The 22159-nt window shown below is 45.8% G+C and overlaps 1 protein-coding gene across 1 annotated transcript; it reads left to right on the top strand.

The window, feature by feature from the left end:
- Positions 1-4950: 4950 nt before the first annotated feature.
- On the top strand, positions 4951-19344 carry NELFB (negative elongation factor complex member B). Its single transcript, XM_033137745.1, has 13 exons — positions 4951-5105; positions 7714-7877; positions 7975-8074; positions 9360-9590; positions 11099-11284; positions 12360-12472; positions 15205-15307; positions 15783-15878; positions 16105-16247; positions 16856-16962; positions 17382-17523; positions 17999-18107; positions 19150-19344. The coding sequence occupies exons 1-13, from the start codon at positions 5004-5006 to the stop codon at positions 19288-19290; spliced, it is 1737 nt and encodes a 578-aa protein (XP_032993636.1). The 5' UTR covers positions 4951-5003; the 3' UTR covers positions 19291-19344.
- Positions 19345-22159: the final 2815 nt, after the last annotated feature.

Below are 22159 nucleotides of genomic sequence, written 5' to 3'. Positions count from 1 at the left end.
ACACAGAAAGCACAAAGACTAACAAATGAGGTTAATTGGGAGATGGGAAGGAGCAGACCTTCCCTCCAGCAGGGTCTATGCAGTAATTTGCAGCCGTCCACCTGCCGCCTGGAGGGAGGCAGGCAAACCTTGTTGATATTTTCACCAACTCCCATTGTGAGAATCTGGTGATCATATGTTTTGAGAAAGGGGGGGGGGGCGGAAACTGCTCTTTATCTCTACTGTCCCTGACTGCCTGACTCTGTGTGGAGAGAGAGTCTTGTTTTTGTTATGATAAGATGGGCTGCATGAGGGCTGACTCTCTCATTCATGTCTTCTGTGTATATAGTAGTTGTTAGAAATAAAAGGGGTTATACCTCTATAGCTAGTTTCTGCGTTGTTCATACTCTGCTAGAGTCTGGTGCTCACAATGACCTGTTGTGAGTCCAGTGCACCGGGACCTGTTCTCCAGGATTGGAAGGTCAATGAAGGTGCTCCAGACGCCTAGCCCAGTCGGGGCAGAACCAGTTGCAGGCACATCGGTTGTTGGACTCAGTAGATGCACATCGGTTAACAGGCGTGCGTACTGACAAACCTGGAGACTCCAGGTCAGCTATGGCAACCCTTACCTGTGTGTCTATTGAATCAAAGGTGTCATGTGAATAATATAGAACAACAGAGCACTGATTCTTACTGGCTGAATTACACAAGGCAATGTCATTTCATATCACTCCCAAAGAAGAGCAAAAGAGCTGCATAAAACAGCAAACGAGAAGCAGGGAGTGATGCTGTTGTTGTCTGGACTGCCCCCCTCCCCCCATTTCCAAATGAGCTGAGCAGCCGTCTGGTTCAGTGGAAGGGCTCATCAATCCAACACGTCTGCCCTCTGGGTCGAAAAAAAAAAAAGTGGGGCGGGGGAGAGAGGAGAGGCACAGCAATCTATTGTATCCAAGTCTCCTAATTTGTGAATTTTGCCATGAAATATTTATTAGCGCTCCTAATTTGCACACAGACACGAAGAAAGGAAGGAAGGAAGGAAGGAAGGAAGGAAGGAAGGAAGATATAGCACTGAAAACTAGTTACAACGAAGGTAATCTCACTAGGCATAAATCACTTGTTAAACAGACTTTGAAAGAAGGGTTATTAATATTTCTAAAGGCCTTCCCTTCCCCAGCCCCTCTTTGTCACGAGGAAAACCACTCTCCCCACCTCATTGTGCCTGAAATGTGCTTTGTCCTCAGTGTCATCCCAGATGCCTGGCGTGCTCTACTTTGTTCTAGGCCAATGGTCAGACGTGATGTTGTGCACTGGTGATTCTACAGAGCCTAAAGGGGGCGTCGGTAGAATAGAGAGGAGTGCATCAAAGGTGGTCGCTTAGACATCGCACCCCCCCCCAAAAAAAGAGAGATTTGCATAAACTCTGCATGTGCAAAATTATGTGTAAATAAGATGCAAATTTAGAAATAATGACCAGTGCTTTTTCCCCTGGGGTACTCAAGAGTACGCTGTACCGGCATCCTTCTCCCCTGCCCCAAATGTTAAAAGTGTGGCACTTACTGTAACAATTTCATCGTGAGTACCGGCACCTTTTTTTCCTTTCCTTTTTTTTAAAAAAAGCAATGATAATGACTATAACGAAAGTAGAAATAGACAGTTGGCAAGACAGTGAGCAGGTGATCTGTGTACCTGCTCAGATTGTGCTTTAGAGTTGACTGCTGATGGGTGACTTTCAGGGGTGTAGCAAGGGGGGGCATAGGGGGTGGACCACCCCATGTTCCATAACGGAGGGGGTGACAAATTATCAAGGAACAATTACTGCCCTACTAGGGTGGTTCATAAAAAAAACTTTTTTTTTAAAAAAAAAAAAAAAGCCTGCTCCAAAGGTCTTATCTTACAATACTAGGGGTTATATAGCTATATATGAAATTTCATGCATATCGGTTAATATCTTGACCCCCCTCCACCAAAATAGCTGTTTACTTGGCTGTTTTCCTATGTCATGAAGGCTGAAATTTCAGTTCAGTGGAGCACTTAATGTTCCCAACTATAGAAAGCCATCTAATTAGACTTTTATTTGATTTTGAGGTGTTTTTAGGAGGTAATTTAATTATTGTTTGATTTTATACCAATGTTATGTATCTGATGTTAGCCACCCTGAGCCCGACTTTGGCCAGGGAGGGCGGGATATAAATAAAAGTTTTTTTTTCTTATTATTGTTATTATTCCTTTGTAAGAAAATATGAAATAACGTAAAACCATTTTTGCGGGGGGGGGATCAATGGGGGGGTGACAATAAATTTTCCGCACCGGGTACCACCTGACCTTCCTACGCCTCTGGTGACTTTAAGGCCTCTGATACTTTCCCTTTATCCAAATACATTCAAAAGGACTGAGGGGTTGGAGCGGCTCCCCTATGGAAAAAGTAATGCTTCGTCCTAGCTCTCTTTATTCAGTGGTCCTCCAAAAGTGTACATACTGTACATTCCCCCTCAAAGAATTCTGGGAACTGTAGTTTTGTTAAAGGTACTGGGAATGGTAGCTCTGTGAAGCATAAATTACAGTTCCCAATATTCCTAGAGAGGCTAGGTGGGGTGCTCTATGCATATGATGTGAACACAGCCCACAAGGCATCACACAGAAGATAGTGGAAGGGTGCAAAGGGATATATCTGCATAGCTCAGTTGGCAGAATATGAGACTCTTAATCTCAGGGTCGTGGATTCTAACCCCATGTTGGGCAAAAGATTCCTGCATTGCAGCGGGTTGGACTAGATTACCCTTATGGTCCCTTCCAGAGAGTCAGTGTGGTGTAGTGGTTAAGAGCGGTAGACTCGTAATCTGGTGAACCGGGTTCGTGTCTCCGCTCCTCCACATGCTGCTGGGTGACCTTGGGCTAGTCACTCTGAAGTCTCTCAGCCCCACTCACCTCACAGAGTGTTTGTTGTGGGGGAGGAAGGGAAAGGAGAATGTTAGCCGCTTTGAGACTCCTTCGGGTAGTGATAAAGCGGGGTATCAAATCCAAACTCCTCCTCCTCTTTCCAACTCTACGATTCTGTGATAAGAAAGATCTGTGCTGCCCCAGCCAAGAGCAATTAGGATACTGCTTAACTGACACAGGAGATATGCCTGTCTGGCTAGGATTGCTCAGCATGGTGGCAAACCCACAAAAATTACATTAAAAATATCATCACCAATAGCAACTCAAAATATAACAATGCTGTATTCAGTGCTATTTTTCTAGAAAACGAGGTACCGGAACTCACCATGAATGCCTCCTACCTTCTCTTAGAAAAGCAATGGCACCCACCTAAGAGGTGCCAGAACTGAGTGACTTCCCGCTGGAAAAAAAAAAGCCCTGCCTGGATTGAGAATGCCTGGAAATGGTGTGAGGGAGATTGCTTTTGCTGTGTAGCATAGTGACATCTGACCATCTGCTATATTCAAATCCTTTCTGAAATCCGTCCCTCCTTCCATTTTTATAATTTTATTTTTTATTAAAGGATTGTTTCTATATTAAGCATTGTAAGTTTCAAATAATTAGTTTAACTGTTATTCGATCACCATCTGAGGCCCAACCTTGTGTGCCCTCCCCAGAAGTCCGGAGGGTGACAATATGAGAATGGGCCTTTTCTGCAGTGGCTCCTCATTTATGGAATTCTCTCCCCAGTGAGGTTTGCCTGGCACCTTCATTGCATATTTTTATACACCAGGCAAAAACATTCCTGTATAGCAAGGCCTTTGGCTGATTAACATTCTATGACCTTTTAAATGTGTTTGGGGGAGGGGGGGCTATTGGTTTGCTTTTCTTTTATTATGTATCGTGTGTTTTCTGTTCTTGTTTTGTACAGTATTTTAATATTGTTAATATTAAATAATATTTAATATTAATATTTTAAATAATTTATATGGTTGTTGTTGTTGTTGTTGTTGTTGTTGTTGTTGTAAACCGCTCTGGGGTTTTATTACAGTCAAGAAATGTGTCAGTTCTGTAGAATAAATAAATAAATAATGCAAACACATTGCCAGACTTCCTATATATGCAAGATGTAAACAAAACATTTACATAACTAATTATTTTCATTATTGCTTGTTAGTTCTTTTCCTTGTTGCTCAAAAGTCTCCAAGCAACTTGCAACACATAAAAAATAACTACATTATACCATTAACAAAATCATACATAGCACCACCTACAATGCATTACTTGCCTCACCCCCACCACTGCCATTCCACACTCCAGCCACAAGAAGTGTGTGTGTCTCACAGAAACACACACATATGAAACATTCATCATAGAACTGTACAGTTGGGAGGGACTCTGAGGATCATCTAGTCCAACCCCCTGCAATGCAGGAATAGGCAGCTGTCCCCTACAGGGATCGAACCTGCAACCTTGGCGTTATCGGCACCACCCTCTAACCAACTGAGCTATTCATTGCCATCCAACTTCTTGGGCACCTCATGAAAATCCACATTAAGGCTGCGTGTTTGAAAAAAAGATGACGATTGTCTTTTAAGGTTGTATTTCTGATGCACCCACCAGCCACAGGAAGCGTGTGTATCTCACGCCAACAAAACACCGCCATCCTTCTCTTTAGGAAGCTCATGAAAATCCACGCTAATAAGGCTGCGCGTTTGAGATCAGACGAAGGTTGTCTTTTCAAGGTTTTATTCCGAATTGTGTTTGACTGTTTCTGGGAATCATTTCAGATAACTTGGGTTAGGTGGGTAGCATATACAGAAGGAGCAACGGCACAATTATTGGCAGTGAAAAGCACCGGTACCGTTGTGGTGGTAGTTATAAGAGCCTGCCCTTCGAAAGAAAGACCTTGCCACATTCCCCTTCGCAAAGTTTGGAGGGATGCGTGGGCAACCTGCGCCCAGAGCGGAACCCTTTGTGCTACAGGAGCGGTTTACGGGAGGACGCCTTACGGGGGTGCTCCGCGGCGCTCTGGGGGGCCGGTTGCGATGTGAGACCCAGGCGTAAGGGGGCGGGCGGACCCCGATCCAGGAGGAGGGTGCTGCGCCATGTTTGCCGGGCTGCAGGAGCTCGGAGTGGCTAACGGGGAAGACTTGAAGGAGACGCTGACCAACTGCACGGAGCCTCTCAAGGCCATCGAGCAGTTCCAGGTGCGTGGGCCTCCCCCCTCCCTCCCTCCCTCCCGTGGCCCTGGAGGCTTAACCCTTGAGGCACCGGCTGGAGACGGTGGGGTTGCGTCTTTGTGCTCGTATAAAAAAATAAAGAAAGAAAGGTACCTCTCGGAGCATGTGCAGAGTGCAGTCACGCTCTCGCGTAGGAAACTACCTTATGGCCATGTCCGGTTGTTGTTGTTTTTAAATGCAAACCGCTTTTCGCGCGCGAGAGAGAAAAATACCCAGTATGCAAAAATTGCTTTGGGGTGCAGTTCTAGGCACACTTACCTAGGAATGGGTCCCAGTGGGGCTTACGTCTGACTAGACGTGCGCAGGATGGTCCTGCAAGGCTATCTAGCTCAGTGCTGTACTGCTGGCGCAAGACCTGAGGCAAACTGCCAAATAGTGCTTCCCCTGCACACCAGGGAAACTTGGGGGGGGGGGATAAATGTTTACATCAAGATCTGCTGCCACAGTGGATTCTGCTACATAAGGCAGTCGCCTCATCTTGCCCTACGGGTGGGCGCAGCTCTTTGAAGGCTTAAGAGGAATGGCTCTTTCTCACTGCTTGTTGTTGCACATCATTCTGCAACCTTCTGCATGCAGAACATCTGCTCTGCCACTTTAGTTCATAAAGTACGAGTATGTTTATTCACATGTAATGCCCATTGACTGGTTACACTTACTTCTTAGTCAGTGTGCTCAGATTTGCAACAGAATGCTGCACCATCACTGCTTTCATCATTCACATGCTGGCAAATTCAGGTTGCAGAATTAGTTGATATTTTTTTCAAGCAGCAAAATTCCATTCCAATTGTATAATTTCAGGCTGAAGTTATTTTGTCATTGCCATGGTTAAGCAGCTGGGAGTCAGAAATCTTGTAAATCTGCTGCAAAGCAGCCAGAAATTGTATCTTTCGGCAAGTGCCTGATTGAAATCACACACCTGATAAAGAGGGCTCTAGTCCACAAAACGTACATGTTGTGATGTATTTGTCTGTCTTTAAGGTAGTCATACCTCTAGATACGTTAGCTGTGGGTTGCGTTTTTTCAGGTTCCAAACGTGGCAAACCCACAAGTATTTACTTACGGGTTTCGCCGTGCGCGCACTCGCAGAAGCGTTCTGGTGCAGTTTGCACATGCGCAGAAGCGTGATATTGCGCTTTCATGCATGCGCAATATCGTCACTCAAGTTACGGACTTTTCGGGGTGCAAACAGCACCCCGGAACAGATCAGGTTCGTAACCAGAGGTACCACTGTACAGTACTCTAGAAAAATTGGTAGCTTTTACTTTTTAAATACCACATCAAAAATGGAGTGCACCATCAATAGAGCTCAAAGAAGAGATAGCTTGTAGATGCAGTAGCCAATTTGCAAAAGGAATTTAAGAAAAACTGATTTGAATAGAAAATACGCATCTCCCCATTTTATGTTTGTCCAATATGTGCGCGACTCTGCTAAAACTACTTTATTTTACAGTCTTATGTACAGAACTCCATCAGTACGTCCGTGTTCCCTGAACACCAGCACAGAACAACTGCGACACATAGAAATGAAACTAACTTCCAACAATAACAACTCAAGATGGAAGAGATAAAACAGATTTCCTTTCTCACGCTTCTCAGACATTCACATGACATACAAATCTTAGTAACACTGCTAGTACTGCTAGAGCAGCTTGGTGAGAAAAAATCCCAACAAAAACAACTCCATTGTGAACCTTGACGATTAAGTCTCTTTAGAGCAGGAGTGAGAAACTTTGTCAACCCAAGGGCCGCTTTCATTTCGGGTCAACCTTCTGGGGGCCACATGCCAGCGGTGGGCAGGGCCAGATGCAAAACTGAGTGGGACAAAAAACTGTAAAAATTACCTTTGTACAGCAGACTAGTTTCTGCACACATTTGAAAGTTCCTCTCCAATATGTAGGCAAGTAAGAGGCGGGACACGGGTGGCACTGTGGTGTAAACCACAGAGCCTAAGGCTTGCCGATCAGAAGGTCGGTGGTTTGAAACCCCGCGACGGGGTGAGCTCCCGTTGTTCGGTCCCTGCTCCTGCCAACCTAGCAGTTTGAAAGCATGTCAAAGTGCAAGTAGATAAATAGGTACCGCTCCAGTGGGAAGGTAAACGGCGTTTCCGTGCGCTGCTCTGGTTTCGCCAGAAGCGGCTTAGTTATGCTGACCACATGACCCGGAAGCTCTACGCCGGCTCCTTGGCCAATAAAGCGAGATGAGTGCCACAACCCCAGAGTCATGCGCGACTGGATGGTCAGGGGTCCCTTTACCCTTTACCTTTAAGAGGCATTGATAATAATTCATTACCTACCCTTCGCCATAAGGACCCAGGGGACACCATAAGGAATTTTAAGGGCCACATAGGCATAGCTGTCAACCTTTTCCCTTTTTTGCGGGAAATTCCCTTATTATAGCATTGGGAAACGGCAGGGAGGGTTGACAGCTATGTATATAGCAGTGGGGAACAGCAAGGAGGTTAGAGATTCCCAGAGAGCTGCATTTGGCCCCTGGGCCTCAGGCACCCCCCCTTTGCTTTAGAGATGTGAGATCTGCAACATACTACCTTGACAGAGTTTGTGTATGGCATTGACAGACAGAAAATGGCATCCTCCTGCCCACTCTTCAGTCCGCCTTGCCATTCCTGGACCTCCATGGCACCCCCAGGCTTGAGTTCCACCAGTCTGTGTTTGACGAGCTGAGGGAGAAGCTTCTGGAGAGGGTCTCAGCCATCGCCTCCGAAGGAAAGGCTGAAGAAAGGTGTGTTTGGAATTCTTCTGTGGGGAAGGACATCTTCCTGTTCTTTTTGTAGTAGCACTAAACATGTTCTGCATGCCTCTCTTCTCCCACACTCCAGATACAAGAAGCTGGAAGACCTCCTGGAGAAGAGCTTTCCCTTGGTCAAGGCGCCATCAATCCAACCTGTGGTGATGTGTGTCATGAAACACCTGCCCAAGGTACACTGAATCACTAGCATTCAATCTTTGGCATTGCCTGATTTGGGGGGAGGCTGCCTATGCCTAGAAATTGGTATTGGGTCTAGGATTCTGTATTCTCATGGGGATGGGCTGTAGCTCAGTGTCAGGAACATAGGAAGCTTCCTTATATTGAGTCTGGTTGAATTAGTCCATCTAACTTAGTACTGTTTACGCTGACTGGCAGCAATTCTCCAGGATTCCAGGCAGGAGTCTTTCCCAGCCCTTCTTGGAGATGCTGGGGATTGAACCTGGGACCTTCTGTGTGCAAAGCAGATGCTCTACCATTGAGCTGTGACTCTTCTAGAGCATCTGCTGTGCAAATATATCTGGGACATCTTGAAAGGCAGCCAAGAAGTTTCTTTCATAGAAAATATAACAAGGCAGTGCATCACATAAAAAATACAACAGTAACTACAATAAAAAGTCAGTAATGTTAACAGTAAGAACATACGTGTGTGTGTGTATTACAAAGACTAGTTTTTGCCAGGCACAGGTGCCCCTTATCTTCCAAGGCCAGAGAATTAAAATTGATGGGAAGCAGGTGGTTCCTCCTTCAAGATGGGAGGAGTGGGAGTTCACTGTCTTGAAGCTTCCATCTGTTAAGCATCATGATTGGTTACATCAAGTCATGGGATTGGGGGCCAGTTTTGCTTAAATCTTACTTAGGTCATGGGTTATCTTCCTTTTCACACTGTAGTTACGCTACTAAATTGAAACCTGCTACTCTTCATCTGCGTTGCTGCGTAAGTGTTTGTTCAGTTGTTAGTCAGATAAGTAAGCTCTGTTATTTTTAAGCTTCCAAGTTACTTTACTTTGTGCTGTTACCATAAATATTTTTTAATCCTTTAATAGAACATTCAAATATTTTTATAAAGAAGCTTGTTATTTGAGTTACTGGACAGTCTCCACAAACTCCGTCAGGAGATCTCGGTGATGGAGGTGGAGCAAAAGGAATTGGGCAACCCTGCCTTCTTTCCTGAAAGTCAGCCAGCAAGTTTCCTTAAATAATTGTTATTGTTGTTGTTGTTGTTGTTTAGTCGTGTCTGACTCTTCGTGACCCCATGGACCAGAGCATGCCGGGCACTCCTGTCTTCTCCTTAAATAATAGTATTGTAATAACTAATTTGGAGTGTTGAAAGAGCATTGTGATAAAAATGCCAGCTCTTAAATGCAAAGGATACTTCTTTACCAGGGTCTCGTGAAGGGACCAAACGTATGATTAACTCTCATTGAAATTCTCTCCTAACTGTGTGCCTTGCCACAGGTGCCAGAAAAGAAGCTGAAGTTGGTGATGGCTGACAAGGACCTGTACAAAGCATGTGCCGTGGAGGTGAAGCGTCAGATTTGGCAGGACAACCAGGCCCTGTTTGGCGACGAGGTGTCCCCTCTGCTGAAGCAGTACATCCTGGAGAAGGAGAATGCCTTGTTCAGCTGTGACCTCTCTGTCCTGCACAACTTCTTCAGCCCTACTCCCAAAATGAGGCGCCAAGGAGAGGTGAAGTCCAAACACCCAGCGCATTGGTTTGAGCATTGAGGCCGGAAGTGGGAAACTGGGTTCTTTTAACAAATCGGGGGTGGGGAACCTTTTTCAGCTCACGGGCCAAATTCTCTTGTAGGTAGCCTTCTGGGGGCCATGTGCTAGTGGTGGGCACGGTAAGAGGCAAAAGTGGGTGGAGCAGTGAATTTTACCTTTGCACAGTAGGTTTGCTTCTGTGCACACACTCACACCCCAGCTCTGTCCTCCATCCATACCAGCAAAAGGCTATATCAGAGTTCAGAGACACATTCCAGCCAAGTAGAAGCGCTCAAGGGTGTAAAGCAGGGCCAGTTGAAGGGTGTGGCCTGGGCATAGCTGTCAACTTTCCCTTTTCTTCTCCCTATTCAGAATAAGGGAATTTCCCTTTTAAAAAGGGGAAAGTTGACAGCTATGGGCCTGGGGAGAAGGGCATGGCTGGTACGTGTGTGGCCTGGAGAGAGTCCTGAGGACCAGATGGATCTTATAGCTGCATTTGGCCTCTGGGTGTTCCCCAGCCCTGTAATAACTGGTGAGCCCTAGTATCAGACTCGAGATTTGAAAGATCAAATATCAGTCCCCTCGACCTCAAAACGCCCTGTGTGACTCTCAGCCAGTTCCTGTCTGACTTAGACTACCCTCCCTCTTAGGGTTGTTGTGAGGATAAAATGCAGTGAGGGAAGGTTACCGTATCTTCCGGCATATAAGACAACTGGGCATATAAGACGACCCCCAACTTTTCCAGTTAAAATACAGAGTTTGAGATATTCTTGACCGGAGATTCTCCACCCGGCATATAAGACGACCCCCGACTTTTGAGAAGATTTTCCTGGATTAAAAAGTAGTCTTATACTTCAAAATATACACTATTTTTACAAAATATACAAAATACACAAAAAATTTATTTGTACCCCGCCCATCCGGCTGGGTTTCCTCAGCCACTCTGGGCGGCTTCCACAAAGATTAAAATACATTAAAATGTCACACATTAAAAACTTCCCTAAACAGGGCTGCCTTCAGGTAGTTTATTTGTTTGACATCTGATGGGAGGGCGTTCCACAGGGCGGGCGGCACCACCAAGAAGGCCCTCTGCCTGGTTCCCTGTAGCTTTGCTTCTCGCAGTGAGGGAACCGCCAGAAGACCCTCGGCGCTGGACTTCAGTGTCCGTGCAGAATGATGGGGGTGGAGACGCTCCTTCAGGTATACTGGACCGAGGCCATTTAGGGGTTTAAAATAAAACTAAATGAATAATTTGTGCTCTGCTCTGAAGCTCGCAAAATGATGTGGGGGCCAAATCTCAAAAAGTTTGGTGTAGAGGATTAGAGCACTAGACAAGCATTGGGGAGAGACCTGGGTTCAAATTCCCCACTGAGAGAGAACCTAAATGACTCGAACGTTGCTGCCTTGATTTTAAGTCCCGGTATTCCCCATTAGAACGTTTGGGTGATACCCCAGCCTCAGAGGTTTCTTTTCTGTCTTTGGGATTGAAGGTGGTCCAGAAGCTCACCCAAATGATCGGGAAGAATGTGAAACTCTACGACATGGTGCTGCAGTTCCTGCGGACCTTGTTCCTGCGGACACGCAATGTCCATTACTGCACGTTGCGGGCGGAGCTCCTGATGTCACTGCATGACCTAGATATCAGCGAGATCTGCTCGGTTGACCCCTGTCACAAGGTATGGGTGCAAGGTCTCAGGTGAGTGCAGTTGGGGGTGTGTGTGCCCCCAGTTAGAAACAAAAGATCTCTTAACTCCTTCTCAGAAGGGTGGAGCAACTCCTTAAGGAGGCAGTGTTACAATAGGCCAATACAGACGGTTCAGAACACATCTTTCCACAATAGTTAATTGATGCCTGATTTCCCACGGTTTATATGATTCTATGCATTACTGTTGAAAACCATGCTGATATTTTTTTAATGCGGCTTAGGACCCTTGTACCTTGTACCTAAGGGACCGCCTCTCCTGGTATGTCCCGGGTAGGACATTAAGGTCCTCAAATAATAACTTTTTGGAGGTCCCGAGCCACAAGGATGCTAGGATGGCTTCAACTAGGGCAAGGGCCTTCTCAGTACTGGCCCCGACTTGGTGGAACGGTCTGTCACAAGATACCGGGGCCCTGCGGGATTTGGCATCTTTCCGCAGGGCCTGCAAGACGGAGCTGTTCCACCTGGCCTTTTGGTTGGTTTCAGTTTAACCCTGATGTTTCATTCTTTTGGTGTGATTGGTGGGCTACTTAAAAGTGAGGCTGCAGTCTAAATTAAATTTTAAATTGTATTTTAATCTGTATTTTAATGAATTGTTTTATGTTTTTGTTGTGATTTTATTGATGTTAGCTGCCCTGAGCCCGGTTTGGCGGGGAAGGGCGGGGTATAAATAAATTATTATTATTATTATTATTATTAATGGAAGAGTACATAAATACTTTTATAAACAATAAATAAATTTGGGGCTTGCTTTTTTAGTTCAGAGAAAAGACAAGTCAGAGGCAATGTATTGGGAGTTGGAAGTGCATGGTTGTTTTTTTAAATGCAAAGCAGAGAAAATTTCAGAGGGCTTTTGGGCACCAGGGAGAGATCTTGAGAAGGCCACCATGCTCAATGGCGCCACATGTTGACACCACCTCCTGTTCCACAACCTGGCATGCTTGCTGCAATGGTCTCTTGTCTGTTCCTTAGGAAAGGAACTTAATCTGTGTGTTCTCTAAGGGTGAGTGTCCCCACAGAGTGTGCTAAACCTTTTGCTTCTTTGGCAGTTCACCTGGTGCCTGGATGCCTGCATTAGAGAGAGGTTTGTGGACAACAAGCGAGCCAGAGAGCTGCAAGGTTTCCTCGACGGAGTGAAGAAAGGGCAAGAGCAAGTCCTGGGGTGAGTCGTTGCAAATCAGGTGGTCCAGCCTTGCTTCTTTTGCTGTACAATGTCTCACTCCATTTTCATAGAGAGTGGGAAAATGCCTTTAATTAGCACCAACAGATTTCATAGTGTGGGCTCACCAGGTTTTGAGTTACCCACACAAATCTGAGACTGGGTGTTAAAGGAATTAATATTTTGAGAAGGGTTGTGGTAGGAGTGGAAATATTCCTGAGGGGAAGGCACAGTGTTCCACCACCTGTTTTGGTAGTAAGATGTTTTTGGAAAGGGGAACTTGTGACTCCTTCAGATATTCCTGGACTATTACTAATATACTGCCTGCCCTTCACCAACAAATCTCAGGTCAGGTTACAACACTTTAAAATTCAGAATTAAAAATGGTTATAATGGATTACAGCCACAGGAATATTGAGGGGGCGGGGAGGTGGCCCTGGGGGGGGGGACACATCTCGTGTGTCAAAGGCCAGGATAAAGAGGTGCAAAATTTGATGGCCAAGTTGCTCACCTGGGCAAAACAAGTCGAGCATATAACACCCATCCTGGCCTGATTGCACTGGCTGCCAATTAGCTGTAGTTTCCAGGTCTAATTCCAGGCTCAGGTTCTCAATACCTTAAGGGCCTCTTCTTCCCCTGCAAACTCAGACCCTAGGCTTGTCTTCCAAGGCCCTTCTCTGTGTATCATCATCATCATCATCATTATTACTCTGTGTAATTATGTTTTTAATGTTGTACGTTACGCCGGGATCTTCGGATAAAGGTGGTAAATAAATTGAACAAATAATACATCATAATCTTCAGCATTTGGTGGAAGTTGTATGATGAAGGTACCAGCTGCACCTCTGTGGGGAGAGAATTCCATAACGTAGGGGCTGCCGTAATGATGCTCTCCCCTGGGCCACCACCCTAAACTACTTAGTTTTTACAAAATCGAAAATTCTTTCTAGTAGCACCTTAGAGACCAACTGAGTTTGTTCCTGGTATGAGCTTTCGTGTGCATGCACACTTCTTCAGATACACTTCTTCAGGTATCTGAAGAAGTGTGCATGCACACGAAAGCTCATACCAGGAACAAACTCAGTTGGTCTCTAAGGTGCTACTAGAAAGAATTTTCGATTTTGTTTTGACTATGGCAGACCAACACGGCTACCCACCTGTACTTAGTTTTTAAAATACTTTTATTAATAGTATAGTATTATACTTGGTAGCCAAGATCGTTATACAGTGGTACCTCTGGTTACGAACGGGATCCATTCCGGAGCCCCGTTCGTAACCTGAAAGGTCCGCAACATGAAGCGCCACGTCTGCGCATGTGCCTGAAGCAATTCTGCACATGCGCGTGATGTCATTTTGCGTGTCTGCGCATGCGCGAACCGCCAAACCCGGCAACACGCAGCGTTCGTAATACGAGGTACGACTGTACATCAAACCAGCTTGTTTGTCAGGAAAAAAATAAATCAAGTAGTTAGGGAAAGGAAAAGGAAAATGACATTTGAAGGAGAAAAGGGGCAGCGTAGCAAAATCTTCTGAGAGAGGCTGAACTACCAAGAGGACTCCCTCTGCTGAACTTAACATCCTAGAGACTACAACTCCCATCATCTCTGCCCACTGGCCATGCTGGCTAAGACTGATGGGATTAGGAGTCCTGCCACATCTGCAAGGCCACCACTGTTATAGAGGAGTTGTGTTTGAGCTGTATTTATTGGATTTATATACCCCCCCTATACCCGAAGGTCTCAGGGTGATTCACGGAACAAAATCATAATATAAAACCACAAACTATATAATCAAAAACGACAACCCACTAACACTCCCCCCCACACATTTTAAAAGGGCATAGGATGTCAATCAGATCAACCAAAGGTCGGGTTAAAAAGGAATGTTTTTGCCTGGTGCCTAAAGGTATATATATAATGAAGGCATCAGGCAAATTTCCCTGGGGGAGAGCATTCCACAGATGGAGAGCCACTGCAAAGAAGGCCTGTTCTCATGTTGCCACCCTCCGGACCTCTTGAGAAGGCAGCACATGAAGGATGGCCTTGGAAGATGATCTCGGGGCCTGGGTAGGTTCAAATGAGAAGAAGTGTTCCTTGAGGTATTGCGGTCCTGTGCCGTTTAAGGCTTTATAGGTCAAAACCAGCACTTTGAATTGGGCCCGGAAACTCACTGGTAGCCAGTGCAGTCAGACCAGGATCTGTGTGATATGCTCAAACTGTCTTGCTCCAGTGAGCAACTTGGTCGCTGAATTCTGCACTAGCTGAAGTTTTTGAACTGTCTTCAGAGGCAGCCCTATGTATAACGCATTGCAGCAATCTAACCTGTAGGCCTTTAGCTGAAGATCATTGATTGCCCATAAGTAGGCTGGCGCTGAGAAGCTAGCAGAGCATCTCTTTTTAGAAAGCTCATTTACATGTGATTAAAAAGTGTCCTTTTAGGAGTCTGAGAACTCCCAGCTGCAATGCCTGTTTAATTAAATGGAAGGCACACCTGGTAACATTCACATTTACACATTCCTCTAGAGAGATCTTCCTCCGTATTTTCAAAGGCTACATATGTTGACGGCTACAATAATAATGATATGTTCAAAGATCGTACTGAGTCAAAGGACTGAAATTCAGACTTTCTGGCTGTCAAAAGGAGCCAGAATAATATTTTTGTGTGAGCAAACCTATTTCAGTTGTGGGCCTATGTGTTTGATGTGCTGTTACTTTCTGTCCACCTCACCCCAACAGGGATTTATCCATGATACTGTGTGATCCATTTGCCATCAACACCTTGGCTCTGAGCACCATCCGCCACCTGCAGGAGCTGATTGGGCAGGATATGTTACCCAGGGTGAGTGAGACATTGATGCCTCCCAGATAGAGTCAGCAACTGAAGGCCCCAGGACCACATCTCTACCCCCCACAAGAGGTGTACCATTCCGTCTCCCCCTGTTGCCAAGAGAAATGTTCAGGAGACTTGTATAGCAGTCTGTAGTCAGAATGGGGATCTGGCCAGATTGACCACTGTGGGATACAGGATGCTGGACTATATGGGAACATAGGAAGCTGCCTTATTGGTCCATCTAGCTCAGTGTCTGCCTACGCTGGCTGGCTGGCAGCTGCTCTCCAGGATTTCAGGCTGAGGACATTTCCAGCCCTTCCTGAAGGTGCCTTAGATTGAACCTGGGACCTTCTGCGTGCATGAAATATGATCTTCCCTTCCTACAATAAGTAAGGCCTTTGATTTGATATCCTGCAGGACTCTAAAGTTCTTCGGGATTTGAAAAGGGTGGTGGTGAGTTACTTTGCTATTCTTGAATTTTCAGGAAAGCCCCGATCTTCTGCTTCTCCTGAGGATGTTGACACTGGGACAGGGAGCCTGGGACATGATTGACAGTCAGATCTTTAAGGAACCCAAAATGGTAGGTGCCCATGTGCGTCACTTTGAGCTGCCTGTGATGCCTAAGATCTAATTCTCGGGAACCTGTGACCCAGATGCTGAACTACAGCTTACATTATCCTGGACCATAAGCCATGCTGACTGATGGGAGTTAAGAGTCCCACAGCATCTGGAAACCCACAGGTTCCTACCATCCCTGCCTTCCATTTTCTGTCCATTGACCCTCACTTTCCTTCTCTGCTCCGCAGGAAGTAGACTTGATTACCAGGTTCCTACCACTGTTGATGACTTTCGTGGTGGATGACCACACATACACCGTCGATCAGAGGCTGCCTTTGGAAGACAAGGGCCCAGCACCTTACCCCACCACAATCCCAGATATATTTCCCAAGTGAGTCATATCAAACACTGAAGCCATTTTGCCATTTAAATCCTCCTTGCGAGCAAAGCAGTGGAGGTGTGTCCGAAAAGTCCCATAAGGAAGGGAACTAACTCTGTGGCCAGAGAAAGTGGAGAGCTATGGAGGGGAAAGACCATAACGGGTTGAAGTAATCTGTTTCTTGTGCCTCTAGCCAGAAGAGAGCTTTAGGCACCATCCCACCTCCAGGGATGGCTCCACATTTGAGGAGGCCGTGGTCTCTACTGCTGGACTCATTCACTGGAGATTTTAAACTAGAGGTTGGCTGGCCATCTGTCAGGGATTTTTTCACTGTGATTCCTGCTGTCCAGCTCTGCAGTTATATGAGTCTATGAATCTAACATGTATGTGCAGCCAGTGCTTCCTTCAGTTGGCTAGCCTTGGAATCTATGGCTTGCATCTAACAGGGTTAATCTTCCCCATTGTTTTCAAGGGCATCTACTCTGAGTAGGACCAGCATGGGATCTCTTAAACTCCAAAGATGTTTGTAGCCAGAGCAATGAAAGTTTGAATTCAATTCACCCTGTTCATTCCTGGAAATAGTGGAGAATGGCAGCTTAAAACTCTCTTTTGCACCCTAGATTTCTGCAAGAGCACCGGATCGCCTGCGAGATTGGGCTCTACTACGTGCTTCACATCACTAAGCAGAGGAACAAGAATGCTCTTCTCCGTTTGCTCCCCACCCTTGGTAAGTTGCCCTTCCAAAGGATCTCCCTCCTGCAGAGTCAAGCGATATTGCCAATTCAATTTTACTCGGGAGTAGGACACCGCCCCCGCCCCCCGGTGAATGGGCCTGAGTTAGTCACATACATTAAGTTCAGTGTGTCTGTTCTGAGTAGGATTGGATTTTGGCTACAACCCAGAATAACCAGATATAAGAGAGCTAGCATGCAGTTTCAGAAGAGTTAATTGCATACGGCTCAGTACAACTTAGACCATGCCACACATAAAGAGAGGGATCCTGCCTTGGTCCACTTGTGTGCAAGGTAAATGCTTTGGCCCTTCCCTGATCTGCCTGGGAGAAAGGTGGGATAGAAATGTACCTGTTGAAAAGGATTGCCTCTCAGGATCACCTGGGGATTCTCTGTTGCTCCTTTGGTCCTGCAGGGGAGACATTCAATGACCTGGCCTTCAGTGACATCTTCCTGCACCTGTTCACCAGCAACCTCACCCTCCTCAGTGATGAGTTCGCTCAAGAGGAGTTCTGCACTAGCCTTTTTGATGACTTCTTCCTCCCCACCTGCTTGAGGTACTGTCCTTTTCTGAAACAGCCTCACATGGCTCTCAGTGAGAGAATTTGCAGGAAGTGGCCTTCCTGTTAGGCTGGTGCTGTCGTTGAGCTGGACTGTATTCAATCTACTGTTTGTAATGCCAGCTAAAAGCTTTTGTTTGTTTATTTAGGCAAGCCTACCTGATTATGCCATTTTGTTGGTAGGTTTTGTTTTTTTAAAAACAGATTATATCTATTTTTTCCATAAATGTTACCTACCTTTTTTTAAAAAAAAAGGGTTCAATTTTATTAGTATTTTCTTAAGAATGTTCTATTTTCCCCCCTGCAAGCCATTTTAGAGGGTTTGGGGTTTGACCACCCCACTCCACACTAAGGGCCACCTGCTCCCCACTACGGCAATGTACCCAGAGGGAACAGATGGGGAGTGGACTGCCCAACCCCCAGCCAAGAGTCCTTCAGCTCTAGGCTTTTCATCTCTTCTGCTACTTAACAGGAAGGAGAACGTACATAGACACGTGCTGAGGCTCCTCCTTCACCTCCACCACAAGGTGGCACCTGCCAAGTTGGAGTCCCTGCAGAAGGCACTGGAGCCTCCCAAGCAGGTAAAGTGGTGGGTGGGAGATGGAGTGATCACAAGTACCACGGTCATTTGTTTTTGCCCTGAATGATTTTCTTGATTTTTTTTTTAAACCAGAAACCATATCTGAATTTGTACACACACACACACACACACACACACACACACACACACACACCTGGTGGGGAACCTCAGACCCCACCCTGGGATCTAATATGGCCTATCAGGTCTTTCTATATGGGCCTCGCAACTATCAACAGGCCACACCACTCACTTGTCCTTCTTTGTACCTGAAAGGGGTGAGACCCTTGGTGTAGAGGGAGCTGTTACCTTGGAAGAATCTGAGTCTGGTGGGACGTGGGTTCTGAATCCAGGGGGTACCACTTCAGGAGTTTCAGGCTACCTCAAGCTTTGCATCGTGGCCTGCATTTATTGCCAGTGGACCTTCCCGTCTTGGATGGTCACTCCTCTGTGTCAGATCTAGCTCAGTGTTGTCTTCCCTGACTGACAGTGGCTCCCCAGGGTTCCAGACAAGGAGTCTTTCCCAGCCCTACCTGGAGATGCCAGGGATTGAACCTGGGAACTTCTGCATGAACCAGACAGATGCTGTACCACTAAGGACATGATGCAATCCATACCACATAATGCTTGAGAGTGAGGGAATGGTGTGCAGTCTTTCGCGCCGTAGAGTTCAAAACCTAAATTCAAGACCACCTGCCTTAATGGAGGATACAGAGGAGTTGGGGAGGGATGCAGAGAAAATAGCCTCATGTGCAGAGGTGAAATTTGCATTCATTCAGTGTCAGACATACCATTCTCTCCTCTGCTCCGTTTCCAGCCTTCATTGGTGCCATTTGCTTTATTCATAATTTTGCACGGGCCCCCAGCTCAACAACTAAACACAGCTGATGGATAAACACACCTTTCAAAGTGTGTGCATATGTGTTTAAACAGACAGCCTACAATAAATAGTGAAAAGAAATGCTAGTAACAGCTAAAGTGTGATTTAACAGCTTCAGGTTTTGAGGTTTCTTCACCTTTGTAAAACTTGTGTTTTTGTCGGACAGGGTGGAGAAGCCTTGAAGGAGCTTTACAGCCAGCTCAGCGAAAAACTGGAGCTCCGCAAGCCCAGCCCTGTCCAAGGCACCGCCGAAACCCCAACTGTGGACTTGCCCCTGCCAGCAGCGGCCCCGCCAACCTCACTCTAGGCTGCGCTTCCCCCTGAGCCTATAGGACAAAGTTTCTTGTGTCGATCTCACAGCAGAGACCAGACCCCCCCCCCCCACACACATCTTGATTCCTGAAACAAACCAGTCATAATCTTTTGCCTTTTTATTTCAGACTGCGGTTGCCTCATCTCATCTGGCCTGTTACCCTAGAAGACAGCTCTGCCCTCAAGATTGGCTTTCTGGGGCAAATTTGATACAGCTGTTCTTATTTGATTTGTAAACTGCTTTGGGGGTATAAATAAATAAATATAATAGCAGTAATAATAATAATAATGTATTTGGTATTATTGGGGAGAGGAAACTGACCATATATGTATTATTATTATTTTAGATGTTTGCATGTAGAAGCCTCCTAATTTAATGGGGAAAGAATTATTTGTGAAGATTGGCTTCTCTCTTTTTTTTAAGTATTTTTATTAAAGATTTCTTGATTTACAAAAGTGTGTGCAATGTCTCTCTCTCGTATTTTTTACATGTATCATTTTTACAAATCAGTTTCATTTGTTGAGACATTGGAAAGAAAAAAGGGGGAAAGAGGTGGACAGGGGTGGGGGGATGGGATCGGGTGACGGTGTTTCTATTTTACTTAATATATATAGGGTTTGATGTCAGCGTTGCTTGCGCGGGTTCTCTTTTGTTCGCTTGTGTTCCGTTGGTGGTGAGAGAGGTTGGGGTTGGCCTAGGGTGTGGTTGTTCATTTGTGATTGGCTGTGGTGGTGTTTGTTTTCATGTGTGAATGGGGTGGGTGTTTTGGGTTAGGTTAGCCATATTTATTTGTATGCTGCTGGTAGATTTTAGTCATTGTCTTGTTGGGCTGTGTGTGTGATGAAGGAGAGCCAAACTGGGGTGAAGAAGAAGAAGAAGAAGAGTTTGGATTTGATATCCCGCTTTATCACTACCCGAAGGAGTCTCAAAGCGGCTAACATTCTCCTTTCCCTTCCTCCCCCACAACAAAAGCTCTGTGAGGTGAGTGGGGCTGAGAGACTCCAAAGAAGTGTGACTAGCCCAAGGTCACCCAGCAGCTGCATGTAGAGGAGCAGAGACACGAACCTGGTTCACCAGATTACGAGTCTACCACTCTTCACCACTACACCACATCTTCTATTTGTCCCCATGTCAGTTTCAGCTTATTGGTTAATTTTTCTAGTAAGGCTCCCCCCCCCATACTGTTTGGTACCATTGGTCCATGCTTACTCCTGACAGGGGTCTCCAGTGTCTGGTTATGATGTTTCTGGTTGCTGAAAGTAGGTGGGTTATGAGTTCTTTGTGGTGTAAGTGGGCATTGTTGTCTTGTAAGATGGCAAAGCACGACCTCCCAACAGAGATCTGCACCACTACCAATGACCCATATGAGCAATTAGAGCCAGACCTTCCCATCCCAAGACCAGAGGTCTCAACAACATTTGCTTGGATTTCTGATCAGCTCTTGCCAAATCATACCCACAATTGCCTCTAGATAGAGACACAAAAAGCAAAGTAAATGGCAAGAAATGCAGAGGAGTGTCAAGGCTGCCAGCAAGTACCTACCTAGAAACATGTGAGGGTAATTGGGAGGAGGTGGCATCATTCATAGGATTGTAGAGTTGGACGGGAACCCCAGGGGTCATCTAGTCCAACCCACTATAATGTAGGAATTACAGCTAAAGAATCCATGACAGATGACCACCCACCTTGGTTTAAAAACCTTCAATGGAGGAGAGAGAGAGAGAGTCCACCACCACCTATGGGAGTCTGTGTTCCACTGTCAGATAGCTCTGGTCATCAGGAAGTTCTTTCTAAAGCTTAGTCAGAAACTCCTTGCGTGTGATTTGAATCCGTTGGTTCAGGTCCTGCCCTCTGAAGCAGCAGAAAGCAAGCTTAATCCATCATCCCTGTGACAGCCCTTTATTTGAAGGTACTGTATTGTTTATTACCTGCCCTTCAACAGCAGCTCCAGGTTACAAAAATTACAAATTTAGTATTTAAAAACTGTTAAAACAAATCAGTCACCTTGAAAATACCTCAGGTATCAAAAGCAATGACACAGAAGTGCATCTTCAGTGAGAAGTGCATGTAAGCATCTTCCTGGATGCAGGGCAGGAAGGCAGTTGAGTCATGACCCACAAGCTTTGAAGTAGCGCTAGGTGAGTTTGTGGTACTGGCAAGGAAACAGAAAAAGTACCACTGCCAGTGCTCCATGCACCCCTCTGAATTGGAACCATAGTTCTTAATTCTCTCCCCCGTGGTCCTTGAATAGAAAAATGGTCCTCTACCAAGTATTCTAAACTAAGCTGCAAAGAATTAACTCCTAGTCTTACAAGCCAATATAGGATGCAGCTATAGCATCCTTGGCAGATCCTTGTCCAGGTTTAGTTTAAATATCTCCAGTTACCAAGGCAGGCAGTTCCACTGTCAAACAGCTTGTAGTACTAGGAAGTCCCTCCTAATGTTCAGTCTTGCTACTTCCACCCATTCGCTACTTATTAGGTGGACCAGTATTCTGGTCCCTTGGGTCTGCAGATGTTCCTATGCTACAACTCCCATAATCCCTGGCTAGTTTAGCCCTAAAGCCAGAGATGATGGGAGTTCTAGTCCAGGTTGAACACTGAGCTAGACTCCTTCTCAGAAAATAGTTTTGTGAAATAAGATTTTACTGTTGCTATTGTCAAGCCTCTCACATGCCTAGAGTATATCTTTTTAAAAAATCATCCCAACATTGTCCTTGTTCAGCTACATCTGACAGTGAAATTGAGATTCCTGCACCCAAAGTCTACTGCGTGTCAGTCCCTGGGGGCTTGCACCTCCAGCTCCTTATGACTTTAAAAGAGTTTATCTGCCCCCTTTCCCTCACAGGTGTGGGGTGCGAGCA

The sequence above is a fragment of the Lacerta agilis genome, chromosome Z (assembly GCF_009819535.1).
Source record: "Lacerta agilis isolate rLacAgi1 chromosome Z, rLacAgi1.pri, whole genome shotgun sequence".
In the NCBI taxonomy this organism is placed as follows: domain Eukaryota; kingdom Metazoa; phylum Chordata; class Lepidosauria; order Squamata; family Lacertidae; genus Lacerta; species Lacerta agilis.
Note: the sequence above shows the minus strand (reverse complement) of the source record. Positions and strands in the feature narration are given on the sequence as shown.